Source organism: Astyanax mexicanus, chromosome 7 (genome assembly GCF_023375975.1).
Source record: "Astyanax mexicanus isolate ESR-SI-001 chromosome 7, AstMex3_surface, whole genome shotgun sequence".
Lineage (NCBI taxonomy): Eukaryota > Metazoa > Chordata > Actinopteri > Characiformes > Acestrorhamphidae > Astyanax > Astyanax mexicanus.
The window spans coordinates 47,040,360-47,066,932 of NC_064414.1; the positions used below are offsets into that span (position 1 = coordinate 47,040,360).

Genomic DNA, 26,573 nt, shown 5'->3' on the forward strand with positions numbered 1-26,573 from the left:
TATCTCTGTAAAGCTGCTTTGTGATAAAATATGTTGCAAGATGTTTCAAGACGTGTTTGATCAGATTTCACCAGCAGGAAACTGCAACAAATCACATACTTTGCAATATTTTACCATATGATACTCTAATGAAACTTGAAATTAGAATAGAAATATAAAAAACATCTGACCCTTTCTCCATTATACAGAGGAAATGGGTGGGAAAGGCCTCAAATGAGGTGTAAAAAAAAGGCAAGAAACAGAACAATGGAATAAAGGAAATGCATTCTTGGCGTGAACAAGCAAAAGATAGCTCTATAAACATTCACAGCTCACCAAAAACCAAACCTAAGACACAAGTAAACTCAAGATGGAGACCTTTCTCTATTTCATAATTTTTCTGTTATATTGTTATACGTTATAACTTATACTGTTATAAGTTATATTGATGTTTTTTTATCTGACAAACTCCTCATTTGTTTTTGCATTGGGATTATTTTATGACTTTATTTTCATTCTCTTTTCTTTTACTTGCCAGCCACCCCTCTACAAAGGTGCGGCAGAGAGTTTAAATAGTGTGCTGCACAGGTGTGGCTGATTGGACCTGATCACTGCCGGGAATTCAGGGAATTCAGGGAATTTAGGGAGTTTTAGGACCCAACTCCATCATTTATTTCACTGTGTCTACCAGAACCTGCTGGAAATCAGTGGTGCAGCACTACCCATCACAGACCCATGTTAAGCTAGGAATGCAACAATGCATTTCCTGCTCTTGTGGTTTTGAATAGAGGGAAAGGTGTTTATATTAGATATCCTAAAATGGTTCACTCAGCGTACACAAGGTTTAGAGGTTTATATTAAGGTCATGACCTCAAACATAAGTGATTTGTGTACAGGTTTGGGTTCAGAAATATCATAATATTTATCTTGTAACATGCAGTGGCCGGGGAATGTAAGTGGGAGATTTAAACACAGGGTAATTAATTATAAAGAGAACTGACTCAGTGCCAGTTTATCCTGAAGTGAACTCTGGATGTTTCATGGTGTTTATCCAAAGACCCACAAAGAAATGCAGCACCTAACAGACAGCTTTATAAACATTCAAAGCTTACAGGAAACCAAACCTGAAACAAAACAAAACTCAATTTCTCTTTTTTCTCAAATTTACTTTTCTGTTTATCGCAAACCAATACAGCTATACTGATGTTTTTTTTCTAATAAACTCCTTATTGGTTTCACCCTTGCTTGTGGTTTCTTTTATGGCTTTCTTCTCTATCTCTCTTTTCTTTTTATCACTTTATTCTCTTCTCTCTTTTTTTGAGATTTTTGTATTGTCTTGTCTTGTCCTGTCCTGTCCTTTTACACACTTTTAGCAGTCACCCCTCTACAAAAGTGCAACAGAGAGTGAGGCTTTTGCCTCAGTTTGTGTATAGTGTGCTGCACAGGTGTGGCTGATCACGGGTTGGCTGGAAAATGTAAGTGGGAGATCTAAAGACAGGGTAATTAATTTTTAGAGAGAAGTGAATCAGTTCCAGTTCGTCCTTCAGTGAACTCAAAAATGTTTCTTGGTATTAACCCAAACAACTTACCACCATCCCTGAAAAACCCTTCAATTTTGTATTATAAAGTGTTTCGTCACACTGCTGGCTGATGTTCAACATTTGCATTGCATTTTTTGTTCCATACTGTGTAAGAAACTACAACATGTTCTATCTAAATGTATGTATTTGTACACAAAAATAAACATTTTGTAAACGTTTAATTGTGTACCAGATAAATATGATGGTATTTCTGACACTAAAGCTGTACACAAAAACCCTTATGTCTGAGGTCATGTCCTTAATATGAACCTCTGAAGTACAGTTATATAAGAGTTTCCCAAAAAACAGGAAATAGGTTATCAAGCCCAGCCACATTTACTTCATCCTTTAATCAGTGATATCCTTCAATTCAATGTCAACATTCAGAGCATATGAGGATGAACTAGCAAAAACCACTTCCCAGCTAAATTTCTACTGGCCACTGTTGCCATTATCACCATAATGGCTAGTCATAAATGGCATGGAAGCTTAGATGTTAGTTGTCAAATGTTTCTAGATGTTTCCAATTAGATTTTCCCAGCAAGAAAGTTTGCAATATAATGCCACTCTTAGATAGTTTTATGCCAAAACTAGGGCTGTGCGATACTGCAAAAATTGGTATCGATCCAATACCAAGTAAATACAGGGCCAGTATTGCCGATACTGATACCAATACCAATACTTGTCACTATTACCATCTACTTTTGTGTAGAGGAAAGCAATGTATCATAATTTATTAAGTGAACTCATCATCATTAATATGCAAATTTAAATGAAAACTTGAATTATGAATTTTCATAAATATTAAATTATTTTGTACGTTTTTCTTTAATTAATCATGATTTTGATGATAATAAAACAAAGTAATAAAAAAGGCAAATAACTACTTTTTTTAGGTAAATCAGAAATGTTTATAGAAAACCTAATACGTAAATTTCTCTTTTGAGGTGGTAATCTGCATTTGTATTTAACAAACTCAATTTTTTTTTTTTTTTTTCCTAATGTTCCTTTAACAGTTACCATGAAAGATTTACTCAGCCATATTCATATTTCAGGTTTGAGGCATACATCTTTTTTGTAGCATATCTATTTTTCAGTTCCAGTGAAATAATTCATTTAGCTAAAAGTGAAAGAAAAGAAAAGGGGAGGGGTAATTGAGCATGAGTTACTTAACTTAAGAATCGATCTTATCACATAAGTATCGATCAATACCCAATACCAACTTTAGTATTGATACTATCGATATTTTAAATCGATCCGCCCACCCCTAGCCAAAACTATCTAAGGACTTGCTTAATGTTATAATTTAATACACAGCAACAAACATATCAGGAGTTAAACAATATATATATATATATATATATATATATATATATATATATATATATATATATATATATATATATATATATAAAAGATGCAGAGCTTTCAGGCCTGAAATAATGCAGAAAAGAAGACAAATTCATACTCCTAAAATTTTATGAGTTCAGCAATCAAAATTTGGTGGAATAAGTCTGGCTTTTAATCACAGTTTTAATGGATCTTGGCATATTCTCCTACATCAGTCTTACACACTGCTTTTGGACCAAAATACCACTGAGCTTCTGTGGCAAGACATAAAAAAAACGCTCTCTATCCAACCTGGCTGAGCTTAACTGTTTTATAAAGAAGAATGAGCAACAATCTCAGTCTCCAGATGTGCAAAGCTGGTAGAGACAAACCCCAAATGACTTGCAGCTGTAATTGCAGTGAAAAGTGACTCTGCGATGTATTGATATCGGGCGGCTGTTTAGTCCTCATGTGTAAAATGTCAGTCTCTCGATGTGCAAAACTGATAAAGACATACCCCAAGTTACTTGCAGCTGCAATCGCAGCAAAAGTAAAAGTAAAAGGTGGCACTGCAAAGTATTAACGCAGTTAAGGGGCGAAATGATATTGCACGCCCCACTTTTAAGTTTTTTATTTCCAAAAAAAGGTAAAAAATATCAAATAAATTCTATTCCACTTCTGATTGTGTCCCACTTGTTGTTGATTCTTCACAAAAAATACAATTTCATATCTTTATGTTTAAAGCCTGAAATGTGGCAAAAGGTTGAAAAGTTCAAGGGGTCTGAATACTTTTGCAAGGCACAGTTTTCTCTTTTCGTTTTTTGAATAAACAATGTGCACGTTGATTTATAGAGCAAAAAGCTATTTAATTTTTCATATGGTCCTTTTTATAACTGAGGCGACATCTCTGGCCTAGGCCAAGTGTGTCCAGCAGCATGCTGAGTCCAGCAGAGGGAGCCATTACATCTGTATATACAGTGAACCCTGCTATGCCTGACCGCAGTGTAATTATTTGAGGCAAAGAGGTAATCATTTTCAATTGTAGCAAAGCAGATTCACAGAGATATACACAATCTTCAGCCCCAAGTGAACAAGACACTAGTGACAGTGATACGAACAATTCCCTCAGATCAGGAGGAAGACACCAAGACTCTGAAAAGGATAACAGCAAAAGCATGAAATGAAGAAATAAATGATGGATATACAGACCAGAACTACATGGACACAAATGTACCATATACATAAACAGCCCCAAACATACGGACACTGTGTAACACTGTTTAACTGTGCCACTTTGAAAAAGTTTTTGGACATTTAATTACATTTTCTTTGATTAATGTTTGTCATTTATAAATGTTACGTTTTCTGAAACGTTTTAAAATCTTATTTTTCTAATTAATGCATTTTTATTAATTTAATAATTTTACTATTTTCATAAAATAATCTAACACAGAGACTGTAAAAAAAATGGACGCCGTGTCGCCGTTCCCATTCATTCAATGAAAATGAAGCCAAAATCTTCCGCCATGTTGGTGATCCTGAGACCCGATTCTGTGCAGTAGAGACCAGAGGAGGGAGAAAGACTGTGGAGAGCAGCCTACTCATTTAAATAACCCCGCCCCTAATGGCTGCGTCGCGGTCACAGACTGCAGAGCGGCGGAGTGGAGCTTACGTTCTGTTATTGGTCCCGCCCATAACCAGCCCTTTTACAATAACCACACCTTTTTTGAATAGAGCTGAATAACGTTTAAAAAAAAACAAATTCTGTGGGGATATAAAAATTTGACAATATAAGCAGAGGTTACACTAGCTGCTACATTTAAATAATGGAGGTAGAATTACAGTATATTGGAAAAAAATGTGATTGAAAGTTGTCTGTTTTGTACGGTGGTCGAGAAAGCCCAGCGCAGTGCAAATTCAAAAGCGCTGCAAAAGCACAAAACACATCCATCAAAATTACAACACAGGCGCAGCAAATAGAAAAACGCGCTGCAAAAAGAAAAACGCGATGCAAATAGAAAAACGCGCTGCAAAAAGAAAAACGCGCTGCAAATAGAAAAACGCGCTGCAAATAGAACCACAACATAACGGAAGTGAGTCACAACACAACGGAATTTTCCCGGGGGACCTTAAAAGATGCTGTACCAGCTGTATACAAAAGACAATAAGTGGCAAACAAGCTTCTGAAAAGTAAGTTATGTTTATTACCTGTGATTACCACGGGTGTGTGCATATTATTAAAAGTTCTGCTTCACAAAACGCCTTGTTTGCCACTTATTGTCCTTTGTACACATAGTGAAGTCCGAGACGTTACTGAAGGTCCCCCGGGAAAATTCCGTTGTGTTGTGACTCACTTCCGTTGTGTTGTGGTTCTATTTGCAGCGCGTTTTTCTATTTGCAGCGCGTTTTTCTATTTGCAGCGCGTTTTTCTATTTGCACTGCGTTGGGCTTTCTCGGCCACCGTAGTTTTGCCATTGAAACCTACGGGGATGGGTGGAGTTACACAGCTTTCTGCAGCCGAACAGCAGGGGGCGCCCGACCTGTGGTGGCTTCACTTTTGAGAGACGATGCTCTGTCCAGCTATACACAGTCTATGATCTAACACTTCAAGTGTGTCTGTGAATTCCCTCTCCACCCTAACATCTTTGGATACACTTTTTCAGTAACATCATAACCTTTGAATTTAAGGGAATAAGAGACCAGTTCCTGTTCTATGACCCATGAGTTGTTTTTTTCTTTTGAGTTTTGCTTTTGTTTCTATTACATTATAGAGCATCATTATGAGGAATTTATTATGTTTCTCTATATTTAATACATATTTACTGTACCTACATTTTGGCAGAGTTTTTTGTTTTTACTTTTGTACAATGATTATACAATGCCTGGTCAAAAAAAAAAAAAAGTCGCCACACACACTAATATTTAGTTGGACTGCCTTTAGCTTTGATTGCTGCACACATTCACTGTGGCATTGTTTTGATAAGCTTCTGCAGTGTCACAAGATTTATTTCAATCCTGTGTTGCTTCATTTTTCACCAAGATCCTGCAGCAGCATTGATGATGGTAGAGTCTGACCACTGCACAAAGCAGCCCTTCTCCATCCAGCACATCCCAAAGATTCTCAATGAGGTTAAGATCTGGACTCTGTGGTGAACTCTCTCAATCCATGTGTGAAAATGATGATCTCATGCTCCCTGAATCACTCTTTCACAATTCCAGCCCCATGAATCCTGGCATTGTCATCTTGGAATATGTCCGTGTTCATCATGGAAGAAAAAATCCATTGATGGAATAACCTGGTCTATATTCAGTATATTCAGGTAGAGTCAGCTGACCTCATTCTTTCAGCACATACTGTTGCTGAACCTAAACCTGCAGACCAACTGCAGCATCAACCCCACATCATTTACTTACTTACATCCAGATAGTGACTTTTTATTTGACATATTTATTAATTCTGATCCCATATCCTGGCATTGTAACATAAAAAAGTGTCTGTGTCTGTGTGTTTGAGCAGACAGACCCTTACTGCATTCCACCATCACCACGCCAATCACACCACACTGTTTCTCCTGGCACGTATAGAGCCACTGCTCAGTCCTGCCAGCTGAAACACAGTCATGTAAGGTAAGGTAGTGCCTGTTTAAATGAACTCTTCCAGTTCCTTTGCCTTAAAAGGAAAAGTAGGTTACAATGTGAGTTTAGAGGGGACACTCTTACTCACCAGTGTTTTCTCCCAGGATCTGCGTAATGCTGAAATATGAAGCAGAAAGGAAAGTTAAACAGCAGCTGTTTCATAATAATGCATGGGTGGCCTTTAGACTACTGAGGAGAAAACATTCCAGAAGATCAGAAATGAACAAAATATCTCACTATGGAAAGACAGAAAAAAGTTATAAATTATATTTGGTGGAGAAGAGAGAGGAAAGAGTGAGACATAAGAGTAAAGGAATCAGATTTTCTGATTCAGCAGAAGTTTTAGAAGATATACGCATAAGACCCTGCAAATAAAATGTCCCTATCAAGTTAGGAAGAGTTAGGCCCAATCCCATTTCTCTTTTTTAATCCTACCCCTTGTTTTGAGTGTAGCCATTCCCCCTGCACCTAAGAATTGGGACAACCCAGATATACAGTAGCTACAGCAGCAGTGGAGCTCTAAAGTTCAGCAACCTAGCTGCTGGTTAACTAGTTAAATTTAGGGCTTTATCATAGGTCTTTATAAAGGTGTCAGGTGGTGCTGCAATTAATTGTAATTGTCTATTTCCTAATTGCCCTGTGATGGGGAGATTAAATGAGTTTTTTTTTTTCAGATTTTTCCCCATTTCTCCCAATTTGGTTATCCAATTGTCCCACCCCTTTTGTGCGTCCCCATCACCGGTGGTACCTGCTACCCTTGGAGGATGTGGACGAGCACACGCCTCCTCCGACATGTGTGAAGTCAATTAACCCTTTTTTTTTCGAGCTGCTGCTGATGAATCATTGCCTGAGCAGCCAGCGCGCTCGGAGGAAAGCACAGCGGCTAGGTTCCGATACATCCACTCACAGACGCCTCGTGCCACCCGGCACGGAGAGAGCGCCATCTACCCACCCGGAGGGAGCAAGGCCAATTTTGCTCCCCCTAAGCGCCGGCAGCTGATGGCAAAGCTACATGAGGGGGGTTCGAACCTGCGACCTCCTGTTCAAAGTGGCAGCGCATTAGACCGCAGGACCACTCGGCGCACAGTTTTTATTTTTATTTAGTTTTTCCATTTTTTTATTTTAAATGCTTCAACCTCTGGCATCTGTTGCGCCTTTTAAGGTGAACCAGGAAAGTTGGCTAGCTAGCTAGCTTCTGGGTCTAACTACTAGTGATTTTCATGCATGTTATGAAGCATAAAGGGTTCAGGGGATCCAGACTGACTCTGTTCATACAGGTAGGATGTCCCGATAAACTGTTAGGGCTACATGGTCTCTAGACAAGAGATTTTTCATAAACACACTGCAAATGAAGGGTTATACAAAATCACTAGCAAAATGGTGGCACAAGAGACCGAAAAAACTCAAAATGGAATATTTGTCTTTGATAAAAGAAAAATTGCAATAACCATTACATTATCCTTGTTTAATGTACTTTCAAAGTATTATACCACTTTTCTTTTTAACAAGCAAACAAATAGAAGTACTATCTAGCTTAGTGGTTATCTAGCAAGGTAAATGTCCTCTTCCACCTTAAATACTGCACCATTTCCATCCTGCATCCTAACGCTGCTGCATGATTTAAGGTGGGACAGCCAAATCGGATCATGAAAAATCTGATCACCTTCAGCTCTTATCATGCAAAAATTAGAAGTGGATGATTATGAGAATGAGAAATGCAATTAGGGTTAATTTTCTAAAAAGGAATTAAGCCTAGTTCAAGACTACATATTTATTTCAATAGAAAATCTGCATGCACATTACTGTGTAGTCCAACATTACACTTAACGCTGCCTGGGAATCCAACTGTTAAGGATAGATTCCAGGACATGGATTCAGTCTAATCTTAGACTATATTTTTCTTATAAAATCTCCGTTCAAAAAGCTGTGCCGTTCAGGAGTACACTTAATATGCCAGAAAAAAACAGAAAAAAGACTCCAACATGACTCTAAAATGGTTTCTAGCTAAGTTTAGGCCAGGATGAATAACCTTAGTCAAAAGGCCACATGTTACACATTTAAATATACAGTCAAACTTTTGGTTTCTGTTATATGTTTCTGTCATGCTGGTTGTTGTCAGAATGGTTAACAACTGTTGCCCATCGGCTCCTCACCAGAGCGTGAGAGCTTTAGCCAGAACTAGTCTGGATCACTTTACCTATTTTATTTTATTATAATACTTACTGCCTCGATAACCCAACAGCATGTGGAGCACTGTGTATGAATGCAAGCATTTAAAGTGCAGTGCTTTCCAGTTCAAGGGAAAATTAGCAGCTCAGACTGTCTTGTACTTAGTCCTTCTTGACTTTATGTTGTCTCTATTTATTAAACACTTTGGAGCTTTTTAGAAGGATGCAAAGACTGTAGTATACTGTGTTTGCCTGCCATTGTGTTCCCTAACTGGCAACCCGGGTGTGGAAAAAGGACTGGAGAATGGGCAGTGGATACAGATTTCCACTCCATAACAAACTATCCAAAGAACAGCACACTGGCTGAATCTCTGATGGCAAAACATGCCAGGTCTTAAACTTGGAATGTTACCTTAATTTCTGATCACACATCTTTACAGATCTATACAGAAAATATAAGTCGTACAGAAAATTGCTACAGAAAAAAACTATAATAGCTATTGTCCTTTAGTGCAGCACTGCTGAAGATGCAGAGTGGTGTGCATTGTATTGAAACTTTATCAGATGATAATGTGTGAATATTCACACCCTGGACTTCCTCTCCTCAGCGAAGACTGCATCTACATATCTGCAGAGGTCTATTAACACTTAAAATATACCCTTCCTGCAGATGGGCCCTGTGACCCTGTGGCAAAACTTTATGGCTGTCTCATAGATTTTATCTTTACAATAACTGTATTTAGTTATATGTTATTAGTGTATTTGTTGCTCTGAAATAATAAATTATAAATCTGGACTGGTCATAACCATGTTATTATTATTACATGTAGATGTTTTATTTATGTTGTAGAAAGTATGTTAAATTAAATACACTTATTTTCTATAAAATAAAATGTCATGCATTGAAGGTTGTATTTATGTTGCAACACACATGTATTTAATTACAGTACATCCACTTGCATAACTGTGTGTGTGCTCTCACAGGTGAGCTCCTCCTCTACTTGTTCACATTTGACTTTCAGTGCTGTGTGTAGCTGTTTAAAAAAAAAAAACTTAAATAATAGGTCTTTGCTTCTTCAGTGTTGCGATGTTAATTAACAACATTCTGAACAGATTTTGCTCATTCAAACAGCCCAAAATGTTTTTTAAAAGCTCAGAGTTAACGCTTAACTTAATAAAAAAATGTCTGGTTTAAATCGGGCTCGGGCTCGGGCTCATAATCACAGTTTATAGGCTGGGTCGAGTCACTTTTGGGCAGAACATGCATGGGCTCGGTCTGGTCCTGATCAGATTTTTTGGGCTCGATCTAAGCTTCAGTGTTTGTGTGTGTGGATTGCATGGTGAACTGTGTTCACACATCATGATTTCTGGTTTTCATGAAGTCATTATATTTGTCCATTTAGATTTTGTTTAGGAAATATATGTTTTATACTGAGGATCTAGACTACATTTTAAGTTTTGTGTTTGGGAATGAATGACTATTTTCAGGCTTAAATCGATCTAACAACAATCAATTGGATTTGGTGTTTAGGCCAAAAAATGTAAATTTGGTCTCATTTAAATAGAGCACCTTCTTTTCCCCTAAATTGATTACTTTTTGCTTCTTTCAAAATGTATTTCTTGTTACCACTTTTTCATAAATACCAGAGATGTGTAATATAAGACGTATACTACACAATACCAGAGTTGTGTAGTATAAGCTGTACTGTGGAGAGATTCTCCTCCCTGAGCTGTTGATCTCTGCAGTTCTTTCAGAGTGACCATGGGCATCCTATTAAACATCTAATTACACAACTCTTGCCTGGGCTGTCAGTTTGAGTAAATGGCCATATTTTGGTAGGTTTGCATTTGTGCCATACTTACCATTTTTGGACGATGGATTGACCAGTGCTCTGTGATATGTTTATAGCTTAAGATATTGTATGCTTTCATAACCTAAGCCTGCTTTACAGTTCTCCCCTTTATCCCTGACCTGTCTGCTGAGTTCCTTGGCTTTAATGCAGCTTGATCACAGTCTTTCACAGAATAGCTGTAGTTATACTGAGACTAAATTACACACAGGTGGACACTTTGAACTAATTAAGTGACTTCTGAAAGCAGTTGGTCAGAATTGATTTTATTTAGGAGTATTAGAGTACAGGGAACTGAACTGGGAAAACTTCAGTTGCTACTTTGTTTCTGTCTGTTACATGAAATACCAGTTATATGACATTTAAATAATGTGAAACAGTCCAGGTGGTATGAATATCTTTTCAATCTACTGTATATTTATTTATTTATAATGGCAATCAATATAAAATAACTAAAATATGACAAAGTATCAATAAAGCAAATAATTAATTTGTTGGAGAAATCTTTAAACAACCCATGCATTAAAAAGCCTTGAGTCTCTTTAGGGTAAAGCAATTCCTAAGCGGCAACTTTTACTGCACAATACAGAGTGGCTTCTCGTTCTTGTTTTTTACCCATATATGAATATACACATGTATTAACACACATGTCTGTCTGTGGTTTCATGTTTACAAGTAAAGCAAGAAGGTTCCTGCAATAAACTAACGCTTGCCTTAAACCACACTGTCTAAAACCACCCCCACAACACTCTCTCTATATCAGTCTGTGTCAGATTGTAATGATCTGATCTGCAGCCACTCTGTGCTCATCTTTTAAACCAGATTTGGCTGCTCTTGCATTCCAGTGGATCATGGCGACAACACAACTGTGGATCATCAGCTTAGGTAATGCCTGTGTTCTCTATCATTGCTGATTCATAATATTTTCAGTATCAGTGATCTCCTCACAGCTTTTTTCATATATTTCTGTGATTTGAGAAGTGTTTTTAGTTCAGGTTTATTAGGTTTATCATTTATTTCTGTTCTAAAAATTCAGAACTAATGATTGTCAAGCTAACAGACATTGTAAAGACTGGCAAACACATTAAAAAACACTACAATACTTATATCAAGTCATGTCAAAAGGCTTTTATTGTCATTACATCTGAGTGCAGGTACAAAGTGCAAAGAAATTGTGTTCCTTCGGAACCGTGGTGCAACATGGAACAACTATACAATAGACAAACATAAAATGCAACGATAGTGCAACATAAAACAATAATACTACAATAAATACAATAAATACAGAATGCAAGAGACAATTTAACAGAGAGTAAAGAGCAGACTGATAGATTTGTAGACTTTATTGATCCCAGAGAAAAAAATCTTGACATCCAGTAACAAGTATACATAGTATACAGACGTTACAAACGAAGAATAAAATAGAATGATACAGATAAAAATACAAAAAAAAAAATAAGTATAAAAGTAATGGAGGTAGTGTAGTGTAACGCGAACACCAGTTATTATGCATATTGAGAGGATGTCAGCTATATAAACAGTTCAAATACTCAGTTATATAATAATAATTTAGCAGTGCAAGTTTGTAAAGATGTAAACAGTAGACAATAAATAAACTACTAGTGCAGGATATGGTAAAGCTATAAAAATATTAGGCATCTCGGAGGCATCTCGGAGGGTTTGACCGTTGAGTGAACAACTTAAAGTAAAAACTCAACATGGAGAGGCATCATTTACTACGCTGCTCTTAAATAGAACCAGTTAACAGAGAGCATTAGAAGAGCCCCAACACTAAACACTTTTAAATCCAGACTAAAAACCTACATGTATGATCAGGCCTTTAGCTCAGTTTAAAACACTGCAGCTCCGCACACTTTTATTCTGAAACGGCACTTTTGTATTATGTTTTATTCATGCTTTATTCTTATTTTATTTTTATTTCCAATTCCTTGTTGTTCTTTTACATGTTTTTAAATTTTTTCTTTCTTTTAATCATTTTGAATTAATCATGTTTTATTCTTATTTTAGTTTATTTCCATTTTTACTGTTATTCTTTTACATGTTTTTTTTATTTGACTTCTCTGTGTATTTTCTAATTTGTAAAGCACTTTGAATGACCGTTGAGTATGAAAGGTGCTACATAAATAAACTAGCCTTGCCTTATACATCTGTTACCATTCTACTTAAATACAGTATAACCTCTACCAGAAAGTTCCTATAAACACACAGACACACACACATATATATATATATATATATGTATATATATATAAACACACACACACACATATATATATATATATATATATATATATATATAAATGCGTGTGTCTGTGTGTTTATACGTATATATACATCGAAAAAAATATAAATTAACACATTTATGACGGTACAATGATATGATTAGTCTACTTATATACAGTATAACCTCTACCCGAAAGTTCCTATAAACACACAGACACACGCATATATATATATATATATATATATATATATATGCGTGTGTGTGTGTGTGTGTCTGTGTGTACAAATGATTCTCGATTATGATTTTTAGTTCTCACAAAACAGCATTAGTTTTGTTGGTGTTTTTTTTTTATTTTATTATCCTTCCTCTGCACCATTACAATTACAATACAGTTACTACAACTTTGTATGGCATTGTAATTGCATTGATCTTCAGAAGAGAGGGGTGGTGGCAGGCAAAAATGGAAAAAAAATACGTTGCAGTTAAGGCTGGGTGATATTGTAAGAATATATATACAGTATATTCTTCAAATATATGAGCGTTTCTCGATTATGATTTTTAGTTCTCACAAAACAGCATGATTTTTGTATTTGTAAACAAGCAGTGTCATTTAAAGAGATGCGCAAGCTACTATTTCCTTTTCATTTCATTTTCATGTATTTTTACAAATAGTAAGCAGCTCTCTTCAACGGTACATGCAGCTTTTATATTAAACACAGTGCAAACATAACCTCCTTGTATTTCAGTTTAGAAAAAGTGTAAAATAAGTCAGTTTGATTAACCTCACAGCCCTAGCTACAGTATCATTCATTCACTCCAACTGTCTACAGAGTATTTATTCATTATTTTATTAGCAGATGCAGAGCTCAGTATTAACATGCATTTCTCCTTTCTGTCCAACAGTGCTGTGTAGTGCTCTTCCCTCCGCAGCAGCCGTTAACTGGAAGCTCACAGTAACTAATAATATTCAGGCTTATCAGCATGACTGTGTGATTATTAACTGTACTTTTGAGTACAATGACTGCAATAAGGTGGACAGCACACCTGTGAAAGGAATATGGATGAAGAAGGAGATGGAAAGTGTGAATTTGTACCACCCCAGTTCCGCCCAGATAGACTCAGCTTTCAGAGGTCGTACTGAGCTGCTGGGGAACATCAGCCAAAAGAACTGTACACTGAAGATCAACAACCTGAGGAAGACAGATGCTGGACAGTACATTTTCAGGGTGGAAGGAAATACTACAAAGGGTGGAATTTGTCATTACAGTTACAGAGATCATTCAGTGAAACTTATAGTATTCAATAAAGGTTAGTTTAATCAAGTCATCTCATGGCGCTTTAATCATAAAACCACTATAATATAGTGATATGTCTTGAACTCTGTATTCTAATATTAGACCCTGTGTTTAAGCTTGCATTGCAGTTACTCAATTTCATAACTATTGTAGTAATAAATAAATAATTAAAATAACTAAATAGAACCCTGTAGAACAAAGTTACAGCATTAAGATTAATTGCAAAGTAGAATAGACACTACATTTCCACACAGTCCTGATATTTCTTAAATTAAATTCTATTAAAAATTTTATCTCTCAACTAATTATTAATTAACACTAGTAAAGCCATTGTTAAAATTACTATATTGTAATACCTAAAAATGTTGAGAGTAAAAATATAAATTGAGACATTATTTAAAAGTGTTGTAATGATTAATAATGCCTGGACTAATAAGTAGTTGAGATATTCTGTCATAAGTACTGTTATTGTAAAGTGTTAGAAAACAGCTGGAATTCAGCCTCCATCTTTAATCCATCCCTGCAGTGAACTCGCATAGAAACTCATGCTTCCCCTGTGATTTTTTTTGTTAGAAAATCACTTTAAAATGGCAAAAAAAAAAAAAAAAAAAATATATATATATATATATATATTATGTCAAGTAATTTTACTCCCCCCCAAAAAATCAGTATATGTGGACGATACATAAAGTATCTGTTTTCACAGCTTTTAGCTGACAATTTTACAGAAACTAACCATAAAATGTAAAGTTTTGTTACAAAAATGGAAAAAAAATAACACTAGCCCTATCAGGACCGCATTAGTTTCTCAGGGGGGCGCCTGAAATGGCTAGCTTGAATTGTAGGGTAATTTATAGCAATCATTTTATAATTTTTTTTGTAGTATATCTAATGATCATGCTCCCAAATTTAATTATTAAAAAACAATAAATTATATATTAATTTAGCCCTGTCCCTGTGCACCCTGTCATCTTGGGATAGCCCCGCCCTTCTAAGAAAGTTGTTGTTAATATCAGTGACCTCAGTCTAGTCCAATGTAGTGTAAACCAGGTGGTGACTGATCTCTGACCTTTTTCCTTAGACACACGACCGGTCATCACAATGGATGAGGTGAAAGTTGGATCTCTTGCTACAGTCACGTGTTCAATCAATTACACCTGTGTGTCAAACCCACCTGACCTCAACTGGAGTCACAAGCAAAGAGGAAATTGCAGCACAGGTCACAATCTGCATGGAGATCAATGGATACTGACGTCAAATTTGACCTTTCAGACTCAAGAGAGTGACCTGGATACCATGATCAACTGTACTGCAAAATACAACCTGTCATCTTCGGGTTATGAGGAAAACAAGGCATCAACTTTGCTTAAATTAGGCTGTGAGTAATTGATTTAAAGTTAATTTACACCCCCCAAATTATAAATATTGTCTATTCCACTCTGAGATGCAGTTTAGCTTTTTAAAACAATATATACAAGGATCAAACATGACTTTATGAGCCTAGTGCATCCCAAATCTATCAACATTTACATTTTGATCAAACATTACAGTCATTATGGCTTTTGTAAAAATGTGTTTTTTTTTCCACAATTTAACATTACTTTTACTTTTATACTTTAAATAGTTTTAAAATCAGTACTTTTTTTTAATCTAAACTCTTACCTACAGAGTAATGTGAATGTGAATATTTTCACACCTTTGGCTGAGATTGGCACTGGCATGGTGGTGGTGTATGAGGTGTTAGTGTGTGTTGTGCTGGTATGCGTAAATCAGATACAGCAGTGCTGCTGGAGTTTTTAAACACTCCCTCAGTGTCACTGCTGAACTGAACATAGTCCACCAACAGCATCCTGTGGGAAATACTGCTGTGACCACTAATGAGAATTATTAGGACTAGAGGATGAGCAACACTGTAAACTGTGTAGCAACAGATTCAGAGCTTCAGTCTCTGACTTTAATGTATTTACAGGGTGGAGCAGCTGTAAGTAGGAGTGTGTAATAGAGTGGAGGACAGTGGAGGACAGTGATTAAATAGAGTACCAAAAAACTCCAGCAGTACAGCTGTATCTGATCCACACTCTGTACCAGCTCAACACACACTAACACCTCATACACCACCACAATGCTAATCAGTGCTAATCATTGCAGTGCAGAGAATAATGACCCACCACCCAAATAATAATAGCTGCTTTATTACAGCCTGTAATTAATATTAATTGAATATCAAAATGTTATACTTAATCAACTTTTCATTTATTGGGCCACACAAGACCTAGTCTAGATTAGAGCTCAGATTGGGCCCAAAATGTCCAGCCCAACCCGACCCAAGCCCGTGTACGTTCTGCCCAAGCCCAACCCAACCCGACACACCCAACAATCCACTGTCCTTTTGAGCCCAAACCGATTTAAACCTGACACTTTTTCAGTAAGCAGAGCGTTAAAACTGAGCTTTTAAAAACATTTTCAGGCTGTTTGAATGAGCGAAATCTGTTCAGAATGATGTTAATTAACATTACAACACTGAAGAAGCATAGACCTATTATTTAAGGGAAAAAAAAGTTTATTAAGAACAGATCTCCAAAAGACTAAAACATGAACATCATGATGTCTGAATGACTTTTCTCTTACTGTACATAATTTAAAATGGTTTAACAATAGAAAATAATTTCTAAACAAACAAAAATTTGTATATTGAGCTTATAGTCTGTGTGCAAAAACACAAAAAACAGTAATAAGGCTATGATTTGGCTATGGTTTGATTTGTTACTTCGCTATATTGTGACAATCACGCCATAGCTTTATATAAAATAAAAAAAACATTAAAAAAAGACCTACGTTGCAGACTATTTTCTTGAGCGCGACCCAATGAAAGTGGTGGAAAACTTCGGCTCGACTCGGCCTGAGTTCGATTCGGACCTCGGGTCAGGTCGGGTTCGAGCAGAGAATCTAAACTCTACTCTAGGTACAGCTTCTATCAGCTTCTTTTAAAATCAAATCAATTATTATTGTTTAAATCCAGTTTTCTTGTATCTTGTGTTATGTTTCGTTCAGATCCACCAAGGATAAAGGAAGAATCAGCCTGTTCCAAAAATCAGTGTGTTTGTGTGGTGGATTCCAGACCCCCCAGTGTTATAAAGTGGCTCAGTTCAGATGGAAAGTCAGTTATAAGTACCATTACTGCCAAAGAATACAAAGTGGAATATGAGCTGAATATACTTTATGTTAACGTTGGAGTGCTGTATTGTGAAGCCATCAACCGCCACGGGAAATCAACTGTGAGCTTCAGTCTAGGTACAGTAACCTTTCAGAACTGCATACACACAGTACTGTAATTTAAAGGGGAGGACAAAACAAAGTTTGGACACACCTCATTTCATTATCTTATTATTTATATTTTCTACATAATGGGATAACATTATGGACATTTTTTCAATGTTGCATGTTTTTGATGCTAGCTTTGTCCACTTTTGTCATTCTCATAGTCAGCTTTATGAGGTTGAACGTGGAGTTTTTAATTCGTACTTTATTATATTGTAAGACTTATTATGCATTAGGAGAGAATATAGGTTCTAGGTTTTAGGTTTATCTGTTTCACTAAGTTTAGCTATTTTTAACATGTTTAGTTATTCAGTAATTTATTTTATTATTTCATTATTATATTTGCATTGTTTAATAGTTACTATGAATTGAACTACTATTTAAACTACTACGTATTTTTTGTAATTAAACTGGTTGTGACTATTAATTGGTAACTACTGTTTATTATTTTGGTAGTTACTATTATTCAGTAACTACTATTTATGTCTTTTTTTTCCAACTATATTATTTTCTATAACACTGTAACTAATATTTATTAATTTGTAACTGTATAATTTGGTTACCATTATTATTTGGAAAAAAGAACATTTTAATTTGTAACTACATAATTTGGTAGTTATTATTTTTGTATTTTTTAGTACTATTTATGTATTTTTTTTTACAACTATATTACTTGGAAGTGGCTATTACTGTGTAACAACTATCTATTATTTTGTAACTATATTATTTGGTTACTGTTTTTATTCAGAAAAATACTATTTATTAATTTGTAACCATATTATTTGGTAGTTACTATTATTCAGTAATGGTTACCAATGTTTATTACTATTATTCTGTAAATAGGATTTTATTATTTGGTATTTACTCATTTTTGGTAAATACTGTTCATTATTTTATAGCTAAATTATTTGATAACTAATATGTATTAAATGTGTTTATGAGGTCCAGGACCACCAGAAGAAATAAAAGAGATAAATAAAGGAATCATGGATTAATAATAAAGAAATATAATGTATCTATTCTCACACATTAACGTAATTAGAACTGCTGAATGTCCTCCTATAGGCTCTTCTTTAGGTTTTCTCTACATTGTGATCAGTGGCTTCGCTGTACTCATCATCATCCTTCTGGCAGCCATTTTCTACATGTGGAGATTCAGAATACAAAAAGAAAAGTGGGTCCCTTTCTTTTGTTTACCATAATGTACATTCTTCCAGCCCAGAAATATAAAAAATGTTAACCCTATATTACATTTTGTTCCTATCTATCCATCCATCTATCCAGAAAGATCTTCAGGGTTTAAAATTTTAAAGTATACATATATGTGGGGTCACTATTTGCCAAACTATTTGTTCATTATTCTGTTTTTATTTTTTAACTGTTTATGAATCATTTTAAAGCATTTATATCCTAATTAATAACACAAAGACATTCACATTCCCTTGATAAGGGTAGTGATATTTTCAAATTATTGCCGTGATATTACATGTTTGCTAACATTTTAAAATAAGGGTATTAATATAGTATTTGCTAGTATTGACCCACGCCCTTGATTGGGCAGAGAAGAAGAAAGAGGGGGAGCGAACTCAGAGTATTTGGGATGGAGTTCGGGGCAGCTTCGCTGTAAAGCGTGAAGCCGAAGCCCCCCCTCTCATGAAAAGAAACATGAGAAGAGAATAAAATTAAAGAAGGAGGAAGATGGGGAGGAGGTGGGTGCGAGGTTTGTTCAATGAGTAGGTAGAGAGGAAGTGACTGTTTAAATAGGGATGGAAGTGGGAGGAGTGAGGGCGTGGCTCACTCCCAAAACTTAGTTATGACACATAACTCCACTTATTGACAAAATGCCTTAACTAATTATTAATGAACACTAGGTTAAGACATTATTAGTCATTACAGCATATTTAAATGCCTCTTCATTATTATTTACAACATTCTTAAGCATTAAAGTTTTGTAATGTTTATTAATGTCTTAACTAGCATTAATTGTTCACTAGTTAAGATTTTACTTAAGCGTTTGTTATTTGTGATCTTGCTGTAAAATGTTACCGACGTTTTTAATGTCTGTTGTGTTTTTTGCATTTTAATGGTTTAATTTGTGTTTTTTTTTTGTATGAATGTTTTTGTCTATGCAGAAAGAATACTTTGTATATGATGACCAACCCACTGTATAAAACCACAGAGTGAGTCTATATGCCATTTCTTATGACTGACATCCAGCTTATAAAGTGACCAGTTTAGAACAAACAAGCACAAAACAGGGTTTTGTCTTTTTTTCCTGTTTAATTTAGACAAAGACAAGATTCTATAGTACAAGACGCTCCTAGGAGGCCGGTGAGTCCACAGGGATTGAATCCTTTTGATTTGTAACTAATTTATTGGACCATGTGACATATATATTTTTAGCACCTTTATTATATTTATAAGTGTAAACAGTACACAGTATAACTATAATACATTATTTCAACACCTTTTTTATACTTTTCTGACTGACTCCTCTGTAAACAGGCACCAGCTGTCCCAGAGATGTGCACAGACAAGGAAGACATGGAAGATGACGACTATATTATTCCTGTAAGACAGTTATGGGATTAAACAATAAACTAATTGAAGGGGAGGAGCCACAGGCTAAACATCTCACTTAATTTACAGTCAAGTTTAAGTTGCAGCTCATTTACTAATGGTTTTAAGTCTCAGATCAGTAACTACTTTAGATCTGGAAATGTAAGTTGCAAAAAAGTGACATAATAATGCCAAATTTCTACAACTAGTAACACAAATATGTTTAAAGCATTGTTGTCCTATTTAAACCAATGAATTATTCAATATTAAATGAATTAACTTGATATTATAGTTTTCTAGCTATAATTTTTTTTTTCTTCTGTTGGTCGTGAGCAGGTCTCATCACTTGAGAGCCCAGCACAAGTCAAAGTTCCAGCAAAGTGTGCAGATGAAGATTACGTTATACCACTGGAGGCAAGAAATACATTTTCATTACATACTGTACTGTGCAGCTTAAACATCTTAAAACTATTTTTCTCTCTCTGTACTGAGTGTGTGTTTTAGCCAGTGCAAGTTACAGTGGCATAAATTCAAATACACAGAAAATCTGACTTAAATCCTGAAAAATATTTTTTTTGTGGTATCTGGTTTTAACTATAGTCTAAAAAACACGTAAGCGGGTTAGATTGTGTTACATGTTGGTCATGCTGGTTGGCCAGTGGGATTTGCAGTAAATAACTTTAAATAATTTAATTGAAATAAAGCCTGGACTATATATTGCTCCTATATGATCAGTGGAGTTAAAGTGGATAATAGGTGGAGAAACAGTGTTCTGACTAAGATCTGGCTGTAAAGTGTTTTAATGTATTTTGCTCAATCTGTAGGAAGATGAAGGAGCTCACAAGTATGCCAGCAGGGAAACACTCGCATCAGCCGTCCCTAGCAGAAGATCCCAGAGGTGAACAGAACATTCCCTACTCCTGCTCCTCCTCTCTACAAACTACAAAACACTCTGTTCACTTTTCCTTTTTTACAGTAGGAAAAGGAAATCAAGAAGACAGAGCACTGCCAAGAGATTCACCGACTCCTACTACATTCCTGAGGAGATGGTGGTAAGTCTGTCTGTCTGTCTGTCTGTCTATCTATCTATCTATCTATCTATCTATCTATCTATCTATCTATCTATCAACACACATACAAAGTTTGCCCCTTTTGATCCTGCGTTTTTATTTTTTTCCTTCATTATATATTAATACTGAAGTCATCCAGGCTGGGACACACTTCATTACTTTATACATGTTTTCAGCTGGTCACATGTTATTAACCAGAACTAGTTACACATTTTTTTGCTGTTTTATATTCGGGTTAACAGTTCAACAGCTGTACATATTGAAACAGAACACTGGAACAGACATATAATGTCATTTCAGTGACAAAAAATAATGAATCTACAGATAATGTACATTCTATGCAATTGAATGTTATTAGAGTAATAACAGAAAACTGAAAATTAGATTTAGATTATTTCAGGTAAAATTCATGCTGAATATATAAATCAGGCAGTAAATACAAACATTTACATTTAATATTCTGGTATAAATTGTGCCTAAAATAGTCTTTACATGAAGCTTTATTTTTATTTAATTTTATTTTTATATAATTTTATTTCCATTTTTTCCCATTTTCTCCCCAATTTACACGGCCAATTACCCAACCCTTCACTAGGACTCCCCTTATAACTAGTAATGCCCCAACACACCAGGAGGGTGAAGACTAGCACATGCTTCCTCCGATACATGTGAAGTCAGCCACCGCTTCTTTTCAAGCTGCTGCTGATACAACATTGCCGAGCAGCATCACAGCTCGCTCGGAGGAAAGCGCAGCAACTCGGTTCGGTTACATCAGCTCATAGACACCCTGCGTTGTGGACATCACTCTAGGAGTGGGGAGAGAGGGCCATACCCGCCTGGAGGAAGCAGGGCCAATTTTGCTCCCTCTGAGCGCCGGTTGCTTGCTGGCAAAGCTGCATGAGCGGGGATTCAAACCTGTGACCTCCCAAGCTTTATTTTATTTAGTGGGAAACTTATACAATTAGTATTATTATTTAAAATATATCCAGCTACTCCTACTGATTCAAACTGATGATTACTCCTTTTGCGAAAAACTAATTCAGGTCTTGGCTTAATTATATACAGTATATATAAAAGTCTTCAGTATACTAAAATGTGTTGATAACTCTGCTAGGTTCCGCAAGAGAAAAAAGTGAATGGAGGAATCTACAACAATGTAGATTGCAATATATAAGCAAATAACTGAAATTCACTTTGGTATACTGTTAAGGGCTTCATGTTTGTTATATCTGCATAGGCTTAATAATCACTAATAGATTAATTTCATGTTCATATTTCATATTTCATATAACACACACATGCTGTGATTTGTAAAACAGTACCCAGTGTTAATATAATAACAGATTTCTACACCTTTTTTATACTTTTCTTTCTGACTTCTCTGTAAACAGGCACCAGTTGTCACAGAGATGTGCACAGACAAGGAAGACATGGAAGATGACGACTATATTATTCCTGTAAGACAGTAATGGGAATAAATAATAAATACTTTGAAGGGGAGGAGACACATACTAAACATCTCATTAAATTTACAGTCAGTTTAAAGGGGACATGAAACACTTCATGTATTTAGTTTAATTCACAAGATGTATTTTCACTCTAACAAATCTGATAAGTTTAACAGTTGTCAGTGAAGCGGAATTAAAATAATGAGCAATCTAAATGTCATTATTTTAAGTAAGCCCAGCGCCATCTTGTCCCAGCGCTGAAAGTGAGGTCACGAGGTTGGTTCTCGAACGCCTCACTACTATAATCTATGAGTCTACCGTAAATTAGTTCCTCAATAGATCATAAAATCCAAACCAAAACTCAATGCAGAGCGGGGGGCACTTTTGTATTGCCCCTGTGTGTAGTAATACTGGGAGTAGTGAAATTTAATAGGGTGAGGAATGAGAAATATTTACTTTCACTTTCATATCTCGCCTCAGACAGCTGTTCTTCAGCGGCGGCTAGCGGCGCCGAAACGCGAGAATCCTCCGGTTAGCTGCAATGCTAGGGGTTAGTGGCGTAACAAATATAAATATATTATAATTTAGTGTGTAAACATTTTATATAACCCCCCCCCAAAATAAATTCCATTATATTTAATCCCTTAGAAAACTTGCACAAGCTGAAATGTTTCATGTCCCCTTTAAGTTGCAGCTCATTTACTAATGTTTTTGTGGCTCAGTTCAGTTTTTTACCTTAAAGCTGGAATTTAAACAATTTAAATATTTAGTATTAAATGATCTAACTTGATAATACATTTTTCTAGCTATCATTTATTTTTTTATTTTTGTTGTGAGCAGGTCTCATCACTCGAGAGCCCAGCACAAGTCAAAGTTCCAGCAAAGTATGCAGATGAAGATTACGTTATAGCACAGGAGGCAAGAAATACACTTTCATTACATACTGTACTGTGCAGCTTAAACATCTTAAAACTATTTTTCTCTCTCTGTACTGAGTGTGTGTTTTTGCAAGTTATAGTAGCATAAACTCAAATACACAGAGAATGTGGCTTCCCTCCTGAAAATTTTCATTCATTTATCCTGGTATCTGGTTTTAACTAGTCTATAAGATCCTGAGCAGGTTAGATTATGTTACATGTTGGTCATGCTGGTTGGCCAGTGGGATTTTGCTGGTCAAGATAAGGTCAAGAAACCTATCTGCATACACAAGTCTCATATTAATGATTTATTCAGGTTTTGGCTTAACTATATACAATATATATAAAAGTCTTCAGTAAATTGTAATGTCTTTATTCCTCTGCTAGGTTCCGCAAGTGAAAGAAAAGGATGACGGGATCTACAACAATGTCGATTGCAATATATATGCAAATAACTGAAATACACTTTGATATACTGTTAAGAGCTTCAGGTTAGATATAGTTATATATGCATAAGCTTATGAACTTTTTTCACCAGTCTTAAAGATAAATTCTGTAAAAATGTAAAAATATATATTCCTTTAATATAAGTAATACTTTCTGTGTCTTTATACATTATTATAACACACACACATACTGTGATTTGTAAAAAGCATTACCATATTCTTTGCAGTATAATCCTTTAATTTTCCTAAAAATCGTCAGTGCGCTTTATAATCCGGTGTACCTTGTGTATGAATTTTACCAGTCAGGTATTAAGGAGCAGTAAAGTCACTGCACTGAAGTAATTACCGCGTTTTAGTTACAAGAGGTTCAGTTTAGTTCTCCAGCACTGAGACTGGAGCTGTATTAGCATTAGCCGCTAACCTCACTAAGCGCTAGCTCCTTCACCATTAAGAAGTTAGTACATTTGACCCTAGTCTGCATGTTTACAGTATTAAAACAAAAAATATGTGGGACAAACTGCTTGTTAATATAGACCTTGGTTACAGGAACACTCAGGGCCCTATGTACACAAACAGTAAATTCAACAGTCAGTCGAGCACCCAGAGCTGAATAACATCACCACAATTTATTATTTATATATTTATATTATTAATTTTAAATGTATTTATTATTTTATTGATCAAATTATATATATATGTATACCTATATATATTCCATGATTCCCATGTTCTTAGTTTATTGATATACATTTTATAATTTCTTATTATTCTTTTCATTTTACTTTACCTCTTCATAAGATATAAATTCTTTATTTTTTTATCAATTTTTTTTATCAATTTGTATCCATTTTTATTATCTTTTTAAAATGTCCTATTTTTCCTTTTTTGCGTTTTTTTTATTCGTCCTTAGTAAATGTCAGTTTTTATTTCTAATTAAAAAAATATTTTAAATTGTAAATGCTCAGTGGCATTGTAAATGAGGGTCCCCCTCCAGTGTAAATAATGGTTGATTGCTTGATTAATATTCAGTGTTGCAAACCCAGTTGTTACATAAACAATAAACAAAATAAAGAATAAAATAACATTACTCTTTTATTATATGAGCTGCTGGTGTATCTTCACAGCGTGACGTGCAGTCAGTTTATGCGCTCTTAAAATAGGAATGAACAGAAGTCAGCACGCTCCTGCATCTTAAAGGTAATGACTACAGACACACAGTGGCTAATGCTAATGCTCCAGCTTTAGTGCTGGGAAATCAAAAAATCTTACTGTAAATAAACGGAAGCACTTTACTCACCCAAATAAACAGTTTTAAGAAGAAAACTTGTATGTATGAATGTAGATTAACATTCAGTGCTCATTTGATTTTGAAAGAAAGTTTCTTTTTTTTAAGAATTACAGTTTTGTTTACTGGACTTAGCTTTTAGTTAAAATCTTGATTTCTACATTGATTACTAAATAAATGTTGTATGATCATTACTGTCACAGTTACGAATAAACATATAATTTCATTAGTAATCAATGCTGAAGTCTGTTAAACTCAGAAGTCTTTACCTACACTTTCTTACTGCTGTATTTTACTTAGCTTTGTTCAGTTTCTAAAACAGTTTCTCTTTGTGGTTTCTAATAGCCTGATGCTAATCAGATTAGTTAAATATTAAATGTAGTATGATGAACTTTGACAACACTACCAATAATTGGCTTTACCCAGATGATGTTCTAAAGAAAGAAGTTTTCTGAGATCTTATCACTGGTAAAACAGACCACAACAGGAACTGAGTAACCCTAAAATGAGTTAAAAGTGGGTTAAAAGTTAAAGATTCAAGAGTTAAAAGAGACTGCAGAGTTTGCAAAGTTTATTACACATTTATAAAGTTCTATACAGTACAGCACTGTTTCAAGTTGTATTAATTGTGCATTTATTAAATTCATATTTTGTGACAAACGGTGCATCCCTAAACCGCTAGGAAATAGAGCTGCAATGATTATGCAGCATAATCGACTATAATGTTGTTTATAAACTTCAAATTTCACTATAGATTAATCGTTTATTGCATTTGTTCATGCAATGTACATTGCATTAACAAATGAGCTTTTATCTCATTCAGTTTACTCTCAACTTGGTCACCAAAAGTGAAAAACACCACAGATTATATATTTATTCACCAAACATCAGAACATCTCACCTTTAAATGTATTTGGACTTCTTTTAATGGCATTTAAATTTTACATTTGGCTGTTTTAAAGGAACAGACACTGAGATAATGGTTGATTAATTGTTTAACCTGAAAAATAATCGTACCAAAATAATCATTAGTTTTTAGCCCTAATAGTCAGATATGTGTGAGTATATAAACAATAAAACATGAAAGATGAAGCACTCTTTTATAGATTATTGAGGTCTACCATAAATCTGTAGCATGTGCCAAGAACTGATCCCAGCAAATCAGAATCTGCTCAGTTAAAAATATGTTACATATTCAGATATGGTTCATTACTGGCTTAATCTGTGCAACCATATAAGAGCAATTATTAACATATTATTTTTAAACATTTTGAACATTTAGAGGGCACATTATCATAATGTATAGCATTTTTCTTACTTTGTTACATTTTTGCCACTCCAGAATGTGAAGGGCAAAAAATATGGCACTTTGTTTCTCTATTGTAGAGGTTCAGTCTTTTCATGTAGATGTTATTGTTAAACATGGGTCTCGTCGCCGCGCCGCCAGC

General features: G+C 35.1%; 1 protein-coding gene across 1 annotated transcript; it reads left to right on the forward strand.

Moving 5' to 3' along the window:
* Positions 1 to 16,947: 16,947 nt before the first annotated feature.
* On the forward strand, positions 16,948 to 23,853 carry LOC125802879 (uncharacterized). Its single transcript, XM_049480977.1, has 8 exons — positions 16,948 to 17,044; positions 17,134 to 17,373; positions 18,466 to 18,574; positions 19,533 to 19,580; positions 19,689 to 19,731; positions 19,906 to 19,971; positions 23,318 to 23,395; positions 23,782 to 23,853. Exons 1-8 carry the CDS (start codon positions 16,948 to 16,950, stop codon positions 23,851 to 23,853), a joined length of 753 nt encoding a protein of 250 aa, XP_049336934.1.
* Positions 23,854 to 26,573: the final 2,720 nt, after the last annotated feature.

Coding starts and splice junctions, on each gene's coding strand:
- LOC125802879 (XM_049480977.1), top strand. CDS start 16,948: ATGAAAGTGGTGGAAAACTTCGGCTCGACTCGGCCTGAGTTCGATTCG. Junction 17,374..18,465: donor AACTGTGAGCTTCAGTCTAG/GTACAGTAACCT, acceptor GTCCTCCTATAG/GCTCTTCTTTAGGTTTTCTC. Junction 18,575..19,532: donor TTCAGAATACAAAAAGAAAA/GTGGGTCCCTTT, acceptor TTGTCTATGCAG/AAAGAATACTTTGTATATGA.